Source organism: Camponotus floridanus, unplaced genomic scaffold (genome assembly GCF_003227725.1).
Source record: "Camponotus floridanus strain SB8 unplaced genomic scaffold, Cflo_v7.5 scaffold61, whole genome shotgun sequence".
Taxonomy (NCBI): domain Eukaryota; kingdom Metazoa; phylum Arthropoda; class Insecta; order Hymenoptera; family Formicidae; genus Camponotus; species Camponotus floridanus.
In genome coordinates this window covers 835308-857990 of record NW_020229781.1, presented here as the reverse complement: position 1 = coordinate 857990, position 22683 = coordinate 835308, and the positions used below count along the sequence as shown (strand labels likewise).

Here is a 22683-nt window from a genome sequence, read left to right as displayed (position 1 = left end):
GTGAGAAGGAAGCCTTGGCACATATCCACGTCGGCTTTTTTAAAGGAGGAAAACCGGAAGTCTCGGCTGGTGGCGAGGATGCTTCCAAAGCTCGGACCGCTATTCACAACCGGAACCATTGGCGGTAGAAGCTCCGCATCCGCTACCGCCATACTTCGATTCGTAAGTCCTCAACGCCAAACCACACGTAAGAACATTCAGTGACGTAGGAATTTTTTGACGAAAATACTCTTCTGTTAAAGTTCTCCATACATAACATAAAAAAATTTTTTTTCGTTATGTACAATATACTTAAATGTATTTAATAAATTACAAATTGCGTTTGAAATAAAAGAAGCTGACAGTACCACTTTTGTCACCTCTTCTATATCTTTAATAATGATAATAATATATTCATATACATATCTAACATCATTTACAAGAAATATATGAGTACATCGTTCATTTGCTATCACCAACTACTACTTGTAAAGTTATTTTTTTTTAATTTATCTGAAATTCTATCGCAAAATATGTCGCGTTGCTGATGCATCGTTGGGGAACTGTGACAATATTCTTCCGCCCTATTTCAAACATTAAAAGCACTAAAGCTTCGTATACATAATTTCACACGAAGCCATCACTTACTCTTTGAATGTGAGGCTCACTCACACTTTTAAATTCAATAATATAATATGTTCCTACGTCACTGCACTTCATCAAAATGATGTAGAGAAAGATCAGAAATCGATTTCGACGATACATATTGCGATACACGATTCGCGCGATTTCGCGAGACTCTGCTGTTTCGTAGACTCGCGTGATCTCCGTTGACTTCTCATTTCCTATAATGAAGAGAAAACGAAATACGTACAGATACACATATACACATACAGAAAAAATAAGGAGACGTTGAGCGTCACGCGGATCGACGATGGCATGCTTCGTCTAAAGAAATCTACTCGCATATACAGAATAACAGAGATGTAGAAGAAGAATAGGTATAGTCGCTTCGCTTCTGTAGATCAGTAGATCGTTTGCATAAATTATGCATCAAGTATATCTCTATCGCACATTTTATTTTTCGTTATTATTCTTATCATCACGGATTTCTTTTAATGTGTTCGAGAGCATGGCATGCGAATTGACAAGGAAGTCGATTGATGACTTATGTTTATCGATGCCTATAATGTGCACATTATAGGTAATTACTTGGTGGTAGCAGCTTGTGGCGATTAATCGATTAATTACCTATAATGTCTGATGACAACGCGGAGAGAAAATTGATTGGGGCATGGGAATATTGAAGGAAAGCGTCGTGACCGGGGGCGAAAACGTGGAGGACGAAAACGAAAAGCATGATAAAATTTACTTTATATACGTGTATAGGGGATTTTCATGATTTTCCTGTTACGATGACGATAACATGATCCGCGAATCGTTTATATATTCAGGTATATCGACGCCGTTGAGGTTGCCCGTCCAAGGGACATGAGCAGAAACCATGTGGTCAGCACAGAATATGCTGAGAGGTTCTTACCCACGGAGATTTATAGGTGAGAGCGACGCGGAATTTATGCAACATTGAATTAAAAAGCGCCGTTGCTTAAATCGCAATTATATTTTACCACGGAAAATACAAGAAGTTTTTAATATAATATTTTCTATTAATATTTTCTATTGATATTTCTATTAATATTTTATATTGATATTTTTTATTAATTTTTTAGTTATTTTATTTACCTTCTCTTTATGTATATTAAATGTGTATTAAACTTATGATTTCTTGCTTCTACAATTTTAATAAACGATACACATTATATAATACAATAAAAGTTATAAAATATACATTTTTATATTTTTGATATATAATTCTTTAAATTTTTAAAATATATAATATTTGTCTTTTACTTTCTTATTTTCCGATAACAAAAAAATAATTTGTCTTTTACTTTCTTATTTTCCGATAACAAAAAAAATAATGTATCCATATATTTGTACAGTGTTTTCTATATCACATTCCGAAGAAATTGTAAGTATAATGATCTTACTGTGTTTTAATTTATTTCACCCACGAATCTTCTTACAAATTTTGTATTTCTTAATTTTACATCGCGAATTATTTACTGTGTACTTTAGAGATATGTTAAATTTGTGCGAAATTATTTTGCAAGAATAAGTTATTATCTGTCGTAGGATCCCGGATGATGGCACAACTAGGACAGAAATCGCTGAAATGGAGACAGTTCTGTGATCGTAAGAGGATCGCCTTCAGTCGTCCGATCGCACAGCGCCGGAAGCGAAAAAGCGTGGACGGACTGGCGGGCTTCTGAAGACTCCGGAAGTGACGCGATATAAAAATCACGTCATGCTGTTTCTGCCTCGAGAATAACGAGTCCCATCCACATCAACCTCTCGTTCGATCAAAGAGGCTAATCCGATGATATATTGATTCTCAGATGTCATCGCACGCGCGACGAAACAACGAGAGAAAGAAAGTCGTCAGTGCCTGTCGATGATCGAGAGTCGATCAAGAAGGCTGCGATTCAAGGATGTTTTATAATTCGAGGAAGTGCTCGTTGTTGACATTTGCGTTATACCCTCGAAACATGCATCCTTTGTGTCCTTCGAAGTAAGTGTATTGAAAGGAAATGCATTCGAATGGCAATTGTATTCGCGCGATAGTGATTGTTGCGAGAGAAACGTTTTTAGAAACTGCTGAATCTTTGTAACGCTCGAAGGAACACTCGATAATCGAGCCGAATTTCGAGTCTTCGAATTCGATGGAATTTGTTTTTAATGCACACTCGACGAATTGTATCATCGATGTACCCACGTAGTAGTGTCTACGTGCAAAGATTCCTTTCGAAATTTCAACCTGTGCCTACAATCATCTGGACGCAGCTCGCAATTTAAGATCTACGAGTTGATTGATCGATCAGGCGCCTTGAAGTATAGTTAAAACATTTCGATAGAAGCAAAGTGAAATTTAAAATCTTTTGATACGCGATTATCTTTCATCGTGATAATTAGTTTTTATTTAATTTTTTAAATTAAATATTCATGCATTTTTATAATTAAAACAAATCATTAACAGACAAAATCTCAACAAAATTAAAAAATAAATATTATACATTCTATACGGGTATTCATCAATAGGATTTCTATAATATAAAAGCTAAAAAAACAACTAGAACATCATATTTTCTATAAAGTTTTTTCATATCTTCTCTTCTTTCTAGTTGTCTCTATCTAATCTAATTCTAATTTCTTATTGATTTATATATATTTTTGTTTAATGTTATTTATATTTTGATTACTTCGGATTATTTTATTGTCTATTTAATGTTTATTTTATTATCTCTTTAATTTTTTGAAGTAATTTTATCCTATTTTTTTATTAAGCAAAATCAAGTTTGTACTTTAATTTCTAATTTATTAAATAATTATACAATGTCTTTCTATATGAATTTATTTTGTGAGCATTTGTATATACAAAAAAATGTTTGTATACATTATCAATTTTTTTTCTTAATTTTTAATATTTTTCTAATATTGATGTTTTATATATAAATTTATAATTATTTAAAAAGAATCGCTAATGTGTGAAAAATACAGAAATTGCAATGAAAAATTATAAGATAATTGGAACCAAGATAAAACACGGAAAGAAAGGCACACGTTTATTCAGGCACCAGCAATGCAATAGATAGTTATGAAATTCCTAAATCTTTTAAAAAGAATACATTAAACTTTGTACGAACTCATGCTAATTTCCAAAAAAATGTCATATGTCGATATGTCGATACGAATTGTCGACGTCGGCGACGAAAGAATCCAAAAAAATACTGAAAAATCTAATCGATATCTTGGTGGAAAATGTCAATGTGTACCATATGAAATACTTACATGATACTAAGCATGTGTGTCGGATAAAGTTAGTGTAAATGAGTTGGTAAAACTATAAATGTAGTATGATATAACATATATACATACATACATACATACATACATACATACATACATATATATATATATATATATATATATATATAAACATATATACATATATATATATGTATATATGTATATATGTATATATGCATGTATGTATATATGATTAACAATGAAATATTCTAAAAAAAAGAAACCTACTTTGAAGACGTGAATATGCTCAAACAGGAAATAATGTATAAATATGAGGTCAATCGAGCCATAATGCGCGCGTATCGCGGAGTGTCAGGACTCGTTACTTGAAGACAAGGAAGATATATGAAATAAATAAAGATAATCAACAATAAAAATACAAGCAACATAAATGCAACAAATCAAAAATATCACATATGAGAAATTGATGAATGTGAAATATTTATGTACTGTTGTTACGGTGCCTGAAATTACGATTTATATCGAATATGCAGCGATCAATTGATTACAATTATTATTCTTATATCTTTTTCAAATATTTTTAGAATTTATATATACGTAAATTTTTGTGAATTACGTAAGAATCTTTAATATTTTGAAAAAAGATACAATGTCATTGCAATCTTTGACACAACGTCCTGGCAATCCGCAATGAGTCACGATTATTCGAGGTAACGAATCGAACCCCGCGAGCAAAGTCAAGTTTCACGTGCGCATCGAATTCGAGAATTAGAATTAAGATTTTAACATTTATGTCGCTGTACATAATCGCATTGATTCGTATAAGCTATAAAGTGCATTGCAGCCTATAGTATTTTCTTTTTACTATATAAAATGTATTCTCGTGTTGTATACAGGATAAATTTATTTAATACACATATATCACATATATTAATTCTCTAAATTGTTCTAAATTTAAATTATATAATTTTTAAATTAATATTTTTAATATTTAATTTTTATTTTTCCAAATCTATATAAATGTTTATAGAAATGTTTTTATGTTTTAATAAATATTTATTAAAATTCTTTGATAAATTCACTTTTTAAATATTTAATACATTATTATATATTAATTCTACAAAAATAGATAGACATTAATTTTACAAAAGATCAGTTTATTTATGTTAGATTATTTATGTTGATTATAAATTCAAATATTCTTAGAAAAAAATTTACAACATATTTAAAAATTTTGCATCGTTTGCTACTTTTATACATAAAATTATGCTCCCCATCAGGTTTGCAATGCACATCAAATTGTAGACGGAGAATATAAAAATCGGAGCATGTTTCGAACCTACGCGAGAATTTCAAGATGCTCACGATCAACTCCGCTTCATCTCATTTGTTCTTATGAAGTCATTAATTATTCGTACTAATTACCGTGCAATGTGCGTGCAATGTGCGTGTGTGAATGAGTTAGGAGACGAATTCTCGTCATCCGGACAATTTTAAGAAATACGTTGCTATCAGAGGAAATCCTATTGTTATTGTTGTTGTTAAAGATAAAAGGAAATGTTACGTTGTTAAGTCGAGATAATTATTCTCAGAGAATATTAGCACGATGTATTCGAATCGTGATAATAATGGAGCCGGCAGGGTCGCTCGAGTTTCTATGTGCTCGGACATTCGTACAATTGATGATCCTAAATATTGATATATATTTGAACGTTTGATATATTAAGTATATCAAAAAAATATTTGCGCATATAAATTTTCTTGTAAAAATGTTTATTTCTCGTTATACACGAAAAATTACTCTAATTGTAATGTTTTTATTATTTGCTTAATTTGATTAAAACTTTACATATATATAATAATAATTTATGAAAAATTATTTTTTATATTTTTTTACATTTTATAATCATTTTAATATCATGTATCATTTCTCAGTTTTAATTAAGTTTTCTTTTTAAGAGCATTAAAATTATATTTTTATAGATATTTTTATAGGTTTTTTAAAAGATTTTATATGAAGAGAGAGTGAGAGAGAGAGAGAGAGAGAGAAAGAGAGAGAGCAGAAAAACACCCAGACGATGTTCGAGCCATTTAATAAATTATAAATGTAAATATGCAAAAGATATTTGAGTATTTTAATTAACTGATTATACCAATATATACTGCCAGCTCCAAGCTCTCATATACACCATACAATTATAATTAAGCTTCTAAAGATAAAACTCTTGTATACATCAACTTTTTATCACACAAGCTTTCATTCTTACGTCGAAAGCTTCCTTGTGTGAGCGTGTGGAATGAATTCAATCCTCTCACATGGATTTAGAATAGAACGTGAAGATTTATGGCAAGGATTTCAGATCCTGGTATATAATACTTCAGAGTCCATTCGTGTATGCGATTCCATATGTAGGATCTTTCCACACGCGCAACTCTTTCTCGCTTTATACAGCGAAACATTCGTCTCCGTTATAAATTCGCACTAGTAAGTGCTTTTGCGTATGCATTCCAAGCTTGCCTCCCTTTTCCTTCCCACGATTATGTTAATTCGAGCGACCATATCTTTTCACAAACGCAAGTGTCTCGCATTTGGTCCTTTCCTATCGTAGAGTGTGCGCACTCACAATCCATCGCGAGCTCGAACTTGCGAATTGTTCGAATTTATCTTGCGAATGAAAAAGCTTTTTACATATGTTTATGTCGACAATAGCTTTCTTGTACTCATAAGTGCGCTATTACGGAGCACCGTCATTTACGTCGGCGCCACAATTAGCGACTTATTATCTTAATCAGTTAATAAGATCAATGAAATGAAATAATCGTACGATTCGATTCATCGATATTAATGATTATTAAACGTCAATGAAATATGTCGAGAATCAATGTGAGTGTAATGGAAATTAATCTTATGAAAAAAATTGTAACATATGTTCTTTGTCGCTTCTTTCAATATCATCCAGTGAATCGGAGTGTAATTAACTTGAGCGTCTATTGAAACGGTAAACGCCACGCGCGTTACGGATTTAATCAATTGATTTTATATGTGAATATATAGATATACCGTGGGCCTTTATATATCGAATGTGATGTTAAAGCAGTCAGTACTCATCATCGAGCGACGTATATTCCTCAAACACTGCCTAACTTTGAGCTGGTTTTTATCGATGGCGAGGCAGCATATGAATTGCAAAAAAGGATTTAAATCGACAAGACGATACGGATCAATTCGCATTTATCAGAAGTTTTCCCTTTATTTCATCTCGCGAATAATATAACTAAAAATTATAAATGTAGAGAATAACATTTCTGCGCAAAAAAACTTCTCACGATCTCATATTATTAAATCAGTAAAAATGAGAGCACTATAAGCAAATTATGTTGCATTGCATAACAGTATAGATATAAAAATTGTAATATCATTTAATATATTAGAGAAGAGAGAAAGATAATTCATTTATTAACTTCAATTTTATATTATCCTTATTTTTTTCATGTTATCATTTTTATCAATTAACTTTTATATGCTGAATATATAGAATAAATTTAAGAGCATTTTTATTGTGGTGTAATGTTACTGCTATTGCAATTTATATTCATTTACATAGTATTGCATTGACACATAAATTTGTGTCATTTGCGATATTTTATTGAAAATGAATAATTGCGAAACATATACAAATTTGCAATTTTCTAGAGCTTATTTGTTGCGTTAATTCACATAACTAAGCACAAAAATTACTTTAATTAATTTAATTAAATAATTTATTAGTTACTGGGAAATTCAATATTTAATATAGATGACAAAAGAGCGGTGCTTGTAATTACATTAAATCTATCATCAACAACGATTCGTCAATCAAAGAGATTGCGAAGCCCCGAAAAAATCACTGTGCGCACACACGAAATAGCGGCCTTAATAATTTCTAGTATAGTAGATGCTGCGAATTCCTCATACTTGTAACTAGTAGATGTATGCTGAATTTTTTCGAACTTATAGTATAGATGGCGATTTCCTTTCATAATCTTTTCAGACTCAAATTCCTCGCCTTCCAAAAACCTTCTATTGCTGGCCGAAACTCTTTCGATCACGATCTATAAGGTGAATTGTTTAAATAAAAATATTCTGTTATCGGGAGAGAACCAGCTGAACATTATTTACTTAAATAAAAAATAGTCTTTAGAGAAATTCATTTTATGGCAGACAAAATCATATCAATTACTCTGATTAATTAGTTGTTTAGCCGAAAACGTTAATAATATTACAATATAAATATAATATAAATCATATATGCAGTAAGTTTCTATGGTAAACTGGGATATATATACCTTAATTAATATCTCATTAAACTAATCAAAAATTTTTAAAGTATAAATTATACAGAATTTTAAAGTATAAAATATTCATACAAATATGTCAAAAAAATACTGATGCTACTTTTTTATTATTTTTTATTATTTTTTGTGGTTTTACTTATGTTACATCCTGCGAAAATCGATACAACGAATAAGAAAACGCCATTTTTTAGCAACTTATGATCCACAAAATTATTTTATTTAAGATTCAAGAATCATATAAGTAATAAGATTTTTAATCATAATTTTAAAGTACAATTAATATTTTGTTGTTATCAATAAAAAATTTATATTTATTTATAAAATTTCAAAAATATTTTAAAAATATATATGTACATATTTTATTATTATATTAAAATTATATAAATTATATAATATTTTAAAAAATTTTAAAAGTATTTTAAGGAATTACATCTTTATGTTAATTATGGCATATTTATCGATAAAATGGTATATTTGTCCATATTGTTTTTACTTACATAGAGGAAGTATTTTCAGAAAACGTACTCGCGCGAATCAATGAAAGACTTAATGATCGAAATCACCCGATCGCTACATCGAAATGGTTACGGCTACGCTCTCGGAGCGCATTATCGTAAAAAAAAGGAATTTTAACCCTTAGATTAGATACTACGAAACCACCAAAGGCGTTGTACTTAAGGGTCGCGCCGTTTTGTGCCAACCGAAAAGATTGCTGTGACATCACAATTAGAGGTATTATATGAGTATGTGTATATATACCAAAGGTATATGAACTCGTGTGTTGTATGTCGTACTCGTCGGTGTACTTGTACCATAAAGGAAGATTTTCCTCCGCTCGAATCCTCTCGTCCTTACTCTCGGTCTTCGTCGTCGAAGATTAGGATTAATGAATAGAGAATCTCTCTTAGAATTAGCTCTTTAGTCAGCGTGGTTTGGAAATGAAACCTTGCGATCGGGACTCATGTATGTAATATATAATAAGAGTTCCTTCTTCCCTTCTTTTCGTCCCCTTCTGTCTCTTTTGGGGAAAATTGTACTCACGTCTTTAATCCAAGAGAGAAAAGCAGAAAGATTTTCGATATTTAAAAGCAAAACTTTAATCCGATCAGAACGACGACGTTCGTAAGTTTTGCGGCGAGGCGAAAGGACGAGGGTGAAAACTCGAACGGGATGAATGGAATTGCTCCACTTGAAGCGTTTCTATCTGTAGCATGCACGCCTTGACAGAACGTGCGAACGATAAGGGCTTATAAGGAACATACGTGGCACGTGATTGTATGTTGTTTCCAATAAAACATTGTTGTTTTGTATATTATTGCTCCTGGTTTTTAATTAAAACCAAACGTTATCTTTTTTCGTTCTACTCCTTTTCATATGAAATTGGACCAATACAAAACAGCATAATATGATAATATATGTAGCAAATATCGTATATGTTAGACAGAAACTGTAGTGGACTAGAATTTGTTCAAGTAAATTAAAGTAACAAAAATAACATCAAAATTAAACAAACGCTTAATATAATAAATTACCTAACATAATTTACATAAACCTAACATAATTTATTTAAAAATATGAATATATAAATAAAATTTTCTCCCTCCTTTTCTCTCTCTCTCTCCCTCTTTCTCTCGAATTGTGTTATAATCCTTTTGTTTTGCACATTAATTTTATTTTATTTCTTCACTAATACACTTTTATATTTGTAAACAATTATTTTATATTATCCATATACTTATATTTTTTAATATTTTACATATGATTTATGAATGTTTTACATTTGATTTATAAATATTTTTAATATAAATTTTCGATATATTTATCTTTAAATTATAATTATCAATAGTAGAAATTGGAGATACGCAGATTGCTTGATTCATCGATTGCTGATAAAGGAGAGAAAAGAAAACAAGAGTTAATGTTTGGTGAATTTGTAGAAATTTTTTTTAAAAGCTGTTGAAATAATATAAATAATTAAGTGCATTATAAAATATTATGTATTATCTTTAAATAAATGTATATATATTGATTTTAATATTTCATATAAATGTCAAATCTTTATTTTTATGAATGTTCCGATTAATTATTAAAATAAATTTCTATTTAAATTATAAATAATGTATTAAATAAAAAATAAATCTAGAGAGAAAACAACTCGCATTATATATATATCTTACATATATATTTATATTTGTATATATCTTTTCACTTTTTAATCAAATGAATTATATGTGAATAAAATATAAAAATTGCTATTTTCATATTATATAAAAAATTCACATTAATTTCCTTGCTTTATGGCTCTTTATTTTCAGTTTTTTATATACAATTATTTATATTTCTTATATTTTTAATCCAAAATCAATAAATCAAGCTTACATAAAAAATGGTTCATAAAATATTTTCACTCAATGATATATATCATCATAATCAAAATGATTGCAATTTATGCGAGGAAAAAAAATAATATATTATTAAAATAATAATTTTATTATAAAAATAACAATATATTATAAAAATGTATTATTTTGTAATTTGTCAAATTTAAAAATAACGTGCAATTTTCTTTTAATTCGTGCCATATTGCCGCGAATAGTTTCGCGATTGTAATGGCATCGAGGTAAAACTACGAGAGAATCGCGCAATGGTCCTCCGATAAAAATCTCAAAACTTGGCCACACCGATATAACAGATGCATGCTAAAGATTTCATGTGCATTGTATCGTATTACGATAGGTCTGTGTAAAGGACAAGAACTGCTCCTCTGTCGCATTGTATTGTATGCGCATTGTTACATACCGTACGCTGCGTTTACGGCCCCCCACGGAATACCCTGCCGCTTCTCCAACGAATCTGCATTTATTGCTATCTAAATAAAGTTCCGTAGCATAAATTCCTTGTTATAGCGTACCGGTTCAACCGACTCGCACAAATAAAATGAATCTAAATATATTCTAAATTTAAGGCGCGTCTTGCATTCCTTTTTATTCCTTTTATCGCTCATATTCGTGTAAAACAGCTGAACGAAAGACGAAGCACATTCTCTAACAATGAGAATAAAGCTACATAAAATACGAAAAACATTTATCCGGTTCGTGTACAATTATGTTGTGAGACATTGTTACATATACTTGTGAACTCCATGAAAAATAGACGAATTGAAAAAGAATTTATATTATCTTTATAATTATACAGAGAATAATTGTACAGAGAATTTATTTTACATCACGAAATGAGTGCTTTTTTGCTGTATTTATTTTGATTTATCTATTTTATTGTATGCTCCTTTATGCAAATGCTCTCTGAAAATTTTACTACATAATCATTAATCATGATATATATAATGCACTTTCCCGAGCACTGCAACGTAACTTTACCTTAAGAAATTGCAGAATTCACGACGAAATTTATTTTACTCGATTATGGCAACATCTTATGTAACGTTATAGCTATATATCTACAATGCACGATTCTCGTTACCGACCCTTCTCTACTCTCCAGATATCCAACGACTCTTTCAACCCCTTCCATTTTCTTCTCCCTTCAATTCGTTCTCCTCCACTTTGCTCTCGACACTGTTGTTTCCCAGAGATGGGAAAAATCGACAGAACTACTAATTGGTTCTGTCAATCTAGATGAGAAAAGGAAACGAGACATCCAGGTGGGAACAGAATTCTGTCGGAAATGCTGAAGCATGACTCATGTCAACCAGAAAAATTCATTACGCGACGATAGCAACATTGTTTTGCAATTTTTATCAAAGCAACACCAATGTTCCTTTTCTTTCTTGTCAATTAATAAGATGTAATATTAATAATGAAAATGCTACGATAGTTTTATATAATTTTTTAATATAATATATTTTTAATATAAAAGCTATTTTTTTAAATATAGACAAAATTAATCTCTTAAATGTTAAGAGAGATATATAAAATCTAAACTTTCAAAATTTTCTTATTTTTCTACGGCAGGAAACATATTTTTCTATTGCCACAATTTTTTAAATATTTAATTTTTTGTAATAAATTTAAATACATTTTCTTTTCTTGATAAAAAAGATTAAATTAAAAACAATAAAGATACATTTCTCTAAATAATTGTAGAGTGTATTCTCACATTTAATGAATGTATTACAAAAAGATTAATTAAATATAAAATAATATCAGAAAAAAATGTATAATTTATAAAGAGATAGAAAAGAGAGGAAAGACAGAAAACTAAAAATACGTAATCAGATAAATCATTAAGATTATTAAAATATTGATCTCTTTTCCTTTTTGATAATAAATGTGAAATGTAATAACATACTTTATGTGTGTCATTTCCAATTCTCGCATATCCATTATAAATAATTTACGAACAAACGATATTTTACTAAAATAATTTTGAAAATGAAATAATAATAATTAGTATGGAATTTATCAGAAAATGAATAAATTAATTAATTGAGATACTCATGATACACAATTCAAAGTCAATTTTTACAAATTATTTAATGTTAAAATGCGTGTATGCTTTCGATTCTTTATTAATAAAACATATGGAAAAGATTTTGCGATTTTGATCATTGGAACTTTAATAATATATTGTAATGAACAGTAAAACAGTGAAAAGCTTGCACACAAAGAATACGTAGGAACGTATCAGAGCATAATTTTGATTTTATTATTTAGTGCTAAATAATGCCATGTACAACACCGTACTCTGACATTTATGGGAAATATATATAATAAACTCTCGTTTCATTTACTACAACGACTAACTATTATTCATGCGGAATCTATTACGATGCTTATTTATACCGCCATTTAATTAACGCAAATCGCGACCGTTATGTTATCGAACAAACTATATTTTTATTCATTTATATGTGTAATTCGTTTACATTTATGATAATAAGTATTTGAGATTTATGCATTAATATAGTCAAAAATTTCAAATTATAAAATATAAAATTTAAATTTGTTCTTTAAGTTACGTGTGAGGAGCTCAAAATGCAAACATGTATAAATATTAGTACTAAAGATGCTCCTAAAAATTCAAAAATTTAAAAAGTTAGCAACTCAAATCTCGAGAAAGCATAAAAACGTGATTTTACATTTATATAATTATAATTTTAAAACATCTAGATTTCACAGAATTATGATTAGGTATAAATTAAAAATATACAAAAGGTTTTAAGTTCCTTATCTAGAATTTTAAAATCCGAAAATCTATAAAGATAATAATATGTGAAACCGATCATCTAAAATGATCCAATAATCCAAATTATATTGTTGAATGTTAAGATTATCAAGATAATAACGATGTCGCAATTGCTGTTTATTAAAGATGTGTTTTGTAAAAGAATCTCTATAATGAATGTACATATCATAAGTATCTAAATGATTGCATTTTTCAATATCAGAATGCATTACAGCATCACTAGAATCTTTTGGTTTATTCGTACTAATAACAATATTATACTCGCAGCAAGTCACTATATATTGTAACTTACTTATATATATATATACAAAATTCACATATATCCCATTTATATACATACATATGTTATTTATAGTATTGATATAAGAAACAAGCAACTAAAATATAGTGAAGTTTCACATACACTTGTGAAATGAGCATGTTATAAGAAATTGTTTGATTTAACTACTTCGTGCATAAATTGGTGAATTGAGTCCATCACTATCTTAATTGCTAAATAATTGCCTAATTTTTGATTCAATATTAAAAATATATGCAACATATATATAATATGTACGATCAAAATTATTTTTTACGTTTATTGATCGTTAATTCATCCTGCAATTACGACGCTTTTAATATCTATGATATACATGTTAATTAATCTATATTTTGTTGGAGAATTAATTAATCAATATATAGTATCACCATACGTCAAAAACTTTCAGATTTGCTGCAATCGAAGAACCTATACAAGAATCTTCTTGCATAGAGATAATGATTTGAATAATAATTAGCACATAATTAATCAAGACATAATATAATTTATAACAGCAATATACTTACATTTAATAATGCCTATTTTAATTTAATTTTTATTTATTTAAAATACATATAATAAAAGAACGATATCTAAAGTTATATCATGAAGTTATGTTAATTGATCGATTTTTCGATTGCAATAAAGATTTCATGCAGTATGTTTGTCGGTGAAAGAATTTGAAAGAATTTTATAAGCAGTGTCATTATATTTTAGAAATGTTGATAAATATATGGTCATCTTAAGAGTCTCCTAATCCTATAAAATATTCTCTTTTTACACAAACACCGGTTATTCAAATTATTTTCCACTAGAATATATACAAATACAAAAAAATTCTTTGATATTTATGATTTTTAAAAACTCTGATATTTATATATGTTTTTTAATAAAAATAATAAAAATATATATTATATAATTATCCTTTTAAATTCAACATAAGATCTTTCGCAAGAACTCCGAAGTATAGTGCATATAATCGAATATCCGTCTAAAACCGTTTCTGTACAAAAGATGAACAAATTGTTTTTATCGTCCGACACTGCGGATTTATCTGACGCTCGGTCTGTCGCCTGGTGATACGGAAAGAACTGACTGAACCGTATGTCGTTTCGCGCACACGTAAATGCCGGATACGCGAACGTGACAACTGTAGCGACCGGCTAATCGCACGTAGTTTTCAGTCCAAGCGCACATGTCACATTTGAAGTTTCTCTGTCTCTCTTTTCTTTCCCCTCCTCTCTCTTTCTCTTCCTCTCTTTATTTCTCTTTCACACTTACTAAGTCCGCCAAAACAAACGGATGACCAACGTCACACTTTCTCGAGAATCATTCTGAAAACACGCCACGAGATGCACGAATACTCACTCGCACGTGTAGTTTCCCCCCGTCCTTTACCTTTCGCACAAACTCATCATTGCACTTCACAGACGAAGAAAGTCTCGAAGCTGCAGGGGCTATCGTTCCATTTGAGACCTTTGCCATCCCTATTCCAGAGCTCCAAGCAATGCTCTTCCTCACCATTCTCATATCTAAACACGAGAGAGAGAGAGTAAGAACATTAAATTAAGTTTGTGCAGTATTTTTTTACTAAGTCATAAGAGGTAAATCGAATAATAATATATACTGTGATTAATTCTGGCTAAGAATTAATGCATCTCCTTAAAATTTACTTAAAACATTTTTAATAAAATTTAAAATTCTCTCTTAGAACATAAAATTCGTAATTATAATAGTTTTAAACGCGTATGCTTATATGTGTATACACACACACATATATATTTCATAAAATGTAATTGTATTATTTTTTCTTTAATATGTATTTTTATCAAAAAAATATAATAAAATTTTATATTACATAAATATACTTTATCATTAAATATATAAATATTAAAAATATTGCAAAAATTAATGTCTGGTCTAAATTCAATAAAATCAATTTTTTTCAGAGTACATTGTCGTCGATAAGAACAAGAGAATGAATTTCTATCGGAAACGAGCTGTAATATTCGATTTAAGTCAATTATATCGCAATAAAATTGCGGTCGATATCAGAAGGAATATAAATTGTCTCAATCAAAACATTCTTACCGGAAATTATTTGGTTCGCCGACGTTCCAATTCTCGAACGTGATCGGCCTGCCGTTAGCCATCCAGAAAAACGTTCCTTCTTCAGCCTGATCGGTACCGGATGTCCAAAAATGTTCATGACCAAGACCGAAATCCTTGATATGCTTCTCGAGCCTATCGTTTTCCTCCTGCGAAGCTATACTCGCCAAATGCATCCCATGATAACGGCAGTATTGCGAAGCTCTGTACCAATTTGCCTGCGATAAGAGAAAAGGTAAAGTTTATGACATTTATGACTCTGTAGAATACATTGAAAATTAATGCATTATCGTAGCAATTTGTTAGTATTTCTCGCAAATAATGATATTGAGTATTAATTAATATCCAACGTGTTATACAAACAATTTATAAATAATTTATAATGCTAAATAATAGGCTAAATCACTATAAATAGTTATTATGTAAAACGGATAATCGTGAGAGAGAAGTGTTAATATAAACCGTATTATTCATTAATAATTATAATAATTATGATAAAGAGAAACGATGGAGCTATTAGTAAATTATGTGTAAGTAAATTATAGTGTTTAGATAAGCTATCCTTAATGCTCACATGTAACAACGTGTTTGTCGTTTACTGCAACAGATTGATCGGCATTAATAACTAACAGCATGTACATTGTGTGGGCGCACATTAATATTCACACTAAGGTTACATAATCACCATTCTGATATCGATTACGGGAGATCATATTCGAGAACAATGTTTGGAATATTACTGATATGTTATGAAATCTACTATCCAACATGTTAATAATTCAGAGTATTACAGCACATCAAATTATGATACGAAAATGCAAATGTAGAACAAAGTTTCTAGCAATGTGAATCGAAATTTATTTTTTCGTGAATAATCAAATATAGTTCAATCGTTAAATACCATGATATATTTTCGACATTGAATTACTATTAATTCGGTTGATATAAGAAAATAAATATTAAGATTGATTTTCTTGAGTCATAAATTCTTTATCTAATTTCAATGTATCGTGAATATTTCAATTCACTTCAGGAAGGAGTGATATTAATTAATGCCAGATCATGCACATCGTAAAAGCCTCAAATACTAACAAAAACAAATATCACCAATAACAACATTTGTGACGCAAACATAATGTTATATTAGAATTTAAATATTATTAATAGAAGATGAGATCTCTTTTCTCTTAATATTAAAAAATGAACAAAACTTTTTCACACAAATAGAAAGTTTCAAACTTCTTTCCAAAGATTTTGGATCTAAGCTTCTTTCTTTTTATTTTTTTATTACTATTTCGTTAAAACTATATATTTTTTCTTTAAGATTGGCATTATTTAAAAAATTATCAATGCTATTTAAATTGCTTGAGGTTATAATGACACAGATATTAATAACTTGTATATTGCAATATTTTATTGCGCTTAAAAAAATCCAACAGTGATAACGGCACGCAAATATGCAATATTTCAGTATTTCAATATTGCATATTATGCGGGCGCCACGTATCGATTATTGTAGGTAACTTGGGTCATTTACGCTATATTATGTGTTTTTTACGATGGCAGCAGAAGCGCGAGGATCGCTGGTTTCGCAGGAAAATAGTCCTTTACGACCATTAAAAACTTTTCAACAGCATGGAATCGTATAGTAGCATTCGCACTTAGCTACTGCGAACGATTTAAGTGCAAAGTTGCCATCGCACAACACGTACTTATTATGCATAAATTTACAGAATTCTTAATAAAACCATATTTTATCGTGATAATAACTGATGATGACACAAAATCACGCAATGAAAAGTCGCAGAAGCAGTTCAAGTTATGCAGCTATTTGTGATCTTCGAAGAGTTTCTTATCTGCATAATTAGGATGCATAATGCATGCTTACTTAGAGACTAGATTATCCGCTTGAAATTCCGTGGGATCGTGGGAACAACAAGCAGCTTATGAAACACGTTTATGCGGCAACTGCACCACGCATTCTACTAGACATATTATAACTAGCGACTTTTCATATATTCTGGATCTTTTGATAACCCTGCAAAATTATCGTATTGTTTCAGACAAAATTTCGCAATAATATTATTATGTTAATTAACTCAAACTTGTCGACTATTGCCGACTCAAATACGTTATTATTATTAATAAAATTATTATTTATTTTAGAAAAGTATTATTTAAATAAATAACATCTGATTATAATAAACATAACATTTACTACGATCCAATGAAATTCTTATTTTCTTAAATATAGAGAATATTTAGATAAAGTAATTATCGCAATTCAGAAAATATTTTATATCTTTTATATATATTTTATGGAACCTTCTGCTAATTTTAATGGATTTATATACTAGGTTGAGTTAACATCATTAGCAATTAATATTGTAAATAAATTTATATAAATTATTTATCTTAACTGTTAGCTCTCAATCTCTGTTTGACATAATTTAAATTAAAGTTGTTAATTCTATATATATATTTTTTGAAATTAGTTTGGTTCAATAAATCTGAAATTGTGTATAAAACTTATAACATTATAGCTATAATATTTAATCCCAAAATTGTCATTGCAATTATAACAATTTTCTTTTCCAATATTTTTCTAATTATTTATTGTAATGACATTCGTTGTATTCATTATATTATAATATATATTATGTATATATCTTTTGCTTAGTTTTTTTCATTCGAAAAGGAATGATTATCCTGAATTTATTCAGGAATATAGTAAATATTATCTTTCGAATCTTTCGTATTTTAATGGTGCTAAATTTCATCATTATTTTCTTGACACTCTTCTTCGGTTATTTGGCCGAAGGCACTTATATAGGACAGAATAGAAGGAATGAGAAGGATGCAAAAAATCGAACGTAACTCGTCGGGAATGCAAATAAAGCGCAATAAATAGAGCATTGTCGCGATTGCACTAATATTGCATTTCCTCTCTGTATTTACATCGGCACGAAACTATCGTTACTCATGCATGACAAACTCAGTTCATGTTTCCTAATCAAAATAACAAGTGTGTAACACTCGCGATGGCAAGCTATACATAGATATGTCAGAACTGAGAAATCTACGTGCACACGATACGAACTGTATATTGTTGCGATTGAAGATGAGAATCTAATGATTAAAAATAAAGAAATATATTTTGTCTAAATTACAGCACATTATTTCTTGGTAAAAAAGTAAAAAAAATTTGAAATTAACTGATTAAATTTATATATATTGTAACTGATCTGTAAACGCTAATGTAGAGCATTTCTAATTCTTTACCTGCTACTTCCAAAATTATAGCAGAGTTTAAACTCTAACTTGAGAATTTTTAGAGTACAAGTAGAAAATACGTGATCTAAAAACTTGATTTTCACCTTGCAACCACTACCTTTTCTTAAATAAGTTTTCTACCGAGAAACAAAGGAAGCAACATTCTGTAAGAGAAAATTCGCTATCTTTCGTCAATTTACTCAAAAAGTTGATTACTGCACGAGTAGAATTGTTTTGCAAGGTCTCGATTAATAGCCGAGGTGTTGGAAAACATTATTTATTTTGGAAACAAAGAGAACTCGTTCTCTTAAAAGAGAACGCCAATTAAAAGAGAGAGACGCCACTTGTTTTCTTCTCTCTGCTTTTATCATGAGCTCGTTTAAACGTCTTTACGCCATCCACTTTCAGCAAGATCGCAGCGAAGCCGGATTTGCAATGGCGGAATTGCATGGAAATCCATGTTAATAGCGCGCGTGAGTCAATAAAAGCGTTGAGATTATCCGAGAAGCCGTAATAAGGGTGAGCCTAATCGATACGATTGTATTCGAGCGTGAAAGGACATGTCAGAACCAGGAATGTCGCTCTGAAAGATTTGCATGATATCACGCATCAATATTAATAATAATCATCGAGATTTCACTTGCCTCCATAGTATCGCAAATTTAAAAAAACTTGAGAAATAAATTATAATTAAAAGTTAAAATATAAAAAGAAAGCTATAACTAATTACTGTCTCTGTGAAAATTTGTAAACAGTATCATTTAACATTAGAGATTAAGAAGAAAAATTTTGTGAATATCAAATTGAAGAAAAAAAATGTTGAATGTGTTATATATAACTAGAAAATTTCTTCATAATAGTAAGTTTGACGTTTAAAACCTGAAACCGCTTTTGCTAGGAACTCCTTCAATTTTCTTTTACGTGCCACATACGTCGTTTTTTTTACGACGTGTTTCATTCTCTTTCTCTTATCACGCGAGCTTCTTTGCTGTGTCGTAACCAACACAGGGTCACTGTTATCCGGAAAGACCTTTACTACGCTGGTTCCCGGCATTCGATGCACCGTAAAACCGTCCGTGACGGTAAAGCCGGAAAGTTACGAGCTCGGAAATAATTTGATAAAGTCCGAGAAGGAAAAAGAGAGAAAGAGAGAGGGGAAGGAAGAAGGAGAGAGAGAGAGAGAGAGAGAGAGAAAGTTGGATCGAGTCGACAGTTCGGTCAGATAAATCAGCGTAACTGGCAGAAGCGATACCTTGAAGAAGATCCCCAGATAGTACCTCTTCTCGCCCAGCTTCAGCAGGGGCATCGTCCATCTTGAAGCCGCCAAACTACCACTGTGCTCATCCACGCAATTTGGACAGTCATCTAAAAAGATGAAGAGGCTATTAATATCGATAAGTGCGTTTCAGAATGGATGATAAAAGAAATGGAGTACTCTTGTCTATATACATATATGTCATATAAGAATACACTGAAAAAATTGTATTCTCAACTTAAGAATATGCCACTTATCTTTAGAATATATACTAAAATAGGAGATCTTTAGAATATATACTAAAAGAGGAGATCCTCTTGGCACCTATTTTAATATATATTCTAAAGATAAGTGGCATATTCTTAAGTTGAGAATACAATTTTTTCAGTGTATAACAATATGGAAAAATTCATAAATGTGCGCAATCTCTCAATATGTGTGAAATAAAAGTTGAAAGAAAATGCAAAAACAGATACATCCATCAAATATTGATTGTGCTTAATGACAAGTAGTGGGAAACTTGGAAAGAAAGTGTTTGCAAATCCAAAAATTGTTCAGAGATAAAAAAGGTAGTACATGAAAATGTAATTTATAATAATAGCAATGTGTGCTAATTTATTTCAATAAAATAATAATTATAAAAATGTTTTGTATATATAAGCTTATAATTTCCTTCAAAATTTGTAGTTTTTATAACAAAAAATAATCATATTATATTTTTTTTATTTTTTTCTAACTATTAAATTGATTATATATATATATCGTAATGCAAAGACTTTGATTTATCATACATTTCACAGCGTGCCAGTTTTTTACAAATAGTTCTTTTATATATTCATAATAAAAATTTACTCGTAGTTTCTTGTGATTTATTGTCATTCTTCTTCAAAAATGTCTACTTTAAAAATTTATTGAAATATATTGGTTCTTTCTCATACATTTCGACTCATCGCCAACAAAACTAACCAACGAGATATATTTTTTGCAATCCAATAAAGAGAAATTTATTCGCTTGTATTGCACAAGTAATCACATCATGCTCGTTTTTTTGCAAATAATTTAAAAATTTTTGCAATTTTTTATAGCCCGCAGATCGAAAAATTAATATTTGCACATTTGCTTAAGATAATACAATATTCATTTCGCAACAACGAAAGTATAATCCGTTACCAGACTTAGTCAATCGAATTTGCAAATATAGAAAAAATCGTAATTACAGAACAAAATTAAATTGCTCAAAGCCCCATAAAAACCCCGTTTTTTTCGATTGTTGTTAATATCTTTTTAATCTTTAGTATAATCAGTTTCTCCGACCATGTGCGTACTAGAAAAACACGACGACTACACTCAGGTGACCGAGGATTTTGCCAATTGCAATTACGCAATGCGGAAGAAGTCATGCGTGTATACATACAGTGGCCTCGTTTGTGCGTTCATGCAAAATATTGTCGATGTTAAAGCAACGAGGAAAATACTGAGTATCCATTTGCAGATGTATAAAAAACAATGCCCAATTGAGAGACAATCTGTAATTTATTTCTGGTTTAACGAAAAAAAGAGATTGTAACAATGCTACCATGTGGAAAGTATTCGTACTTCTCTCTGGGAAAGTATGGACATTTATACACATTACATAAGAATGATATCAAATGTCCTAATAAAGCTGTTGTAATAAAATAAAGTCATATTAAAATAAAGTTTACACTAAATAAACTTGTACATATATATATATATATATATATATATATATATATATATAATGTAAATAATTTAATTACGATAATTTAAAAACGTATATTTTAATATATATAAATTAATTGTATATAAGTTGAAAGTTATCAAACATTTTGGAATAACAATTAAAACATTAAGAGCACAAGAGTTTATTCTATAGTATTTATAAATTTTAATATTTTTTTAGATGATGCAGACTCTTTGTTATATATTTCTCAACATATATAATAAATTAATTCTATCAAGCTTATCGATATATCGTATTCGTGAGAAGAAGAATGTTATATAATTCAATAAAATTACAATTGAATAATATGCAATAATAAAAATCTCAAATCTGTATATTACACTAGAGAATGAAACTTCTAATAATTTTGATCACAAATACAGATTGCGTGGATACAATAATCGGTAGTTTGTACGTTTTAACGTTATGGCGGTCGCTTTCACCAGCTTACTCGATATAATTATATTTGAAAGTTGCCGCTCTCAACTTGATTGCAGCGAGAAAGATGGGTCGAGGTAAAATGTCTAAAACGATATTTTTTATATAATTTTTTATATAATGATAGGCAACTACAAATGATTAAGATTGATTGCAAAATCA

At 29.5% G+C, this 22683-nt stretch overlaps 2 protein-coding genes across 13 annotated transcripts in view; one reads left to right on the top strand and one right to left on the bottom strand.

The window, feature by feature from the left end:
• The window catches only part of LOC105254467 (glutamate receptor ionotropic, NMDA 2B), a 176159-nt gene extending 173136 nt beyond the window's left edge, over positions 1–3023 (top strand). For 3 of the 6 annotated variants that reach the window (XM_011263151.3, XM_011263149.3, XM_011263155.3), the window contains 3 exons: positions 46–162; positions 1434–1535; positions 2176–3023. In XM_011263151.3, coding sequence (XP_011261453.1) covers positions 46–162; positions 1434–1535; positions 2176–2233 — 277 coding nt within the window. In that variant the 3' untranslated portion in view covers positions 2234–3023. The remainder of the gene's footprint in view (positions 1–45; positions 163–1433; positions 1536–2175) is intronic. The other 3 variants (XM_011263153.3, XM_011263152.3, XM_011263150.3) reach the window with 2 other exon arrangements.
• Positions 3024–14611: 11588 nt separating this feature from the next.
• The window catches only part of LOC105254463 (low affinity immunoglobulin epsilon Fc receptor), a 155683-nt gene continuing 147611 nt past the window's right edge, over positions 14612–22683 (bottom strand). For all 7 annotated transcript variants that reach the window (XM_025413157.1, XM_025413163.1, XM_025413160.1 and 4 more), the window contains 3 exons: positions 20340–20452; positions 15797–16032; positions 14612–15237 (listed from right to left, as the gene is read on the bottom strand). In XM_025413157.1, the coding sequence (XP_025268942.1) occupies positions 15120–15237; positions 15797–16032; positions 20340–20452 (467 nt within the window). In that variant the 3' untranslated portion in view covers positions 14612–15119. The remainder of the gene's footprint in view (positions 15238–15796; positions 16033–20339; positions 20453–22683) is intronic.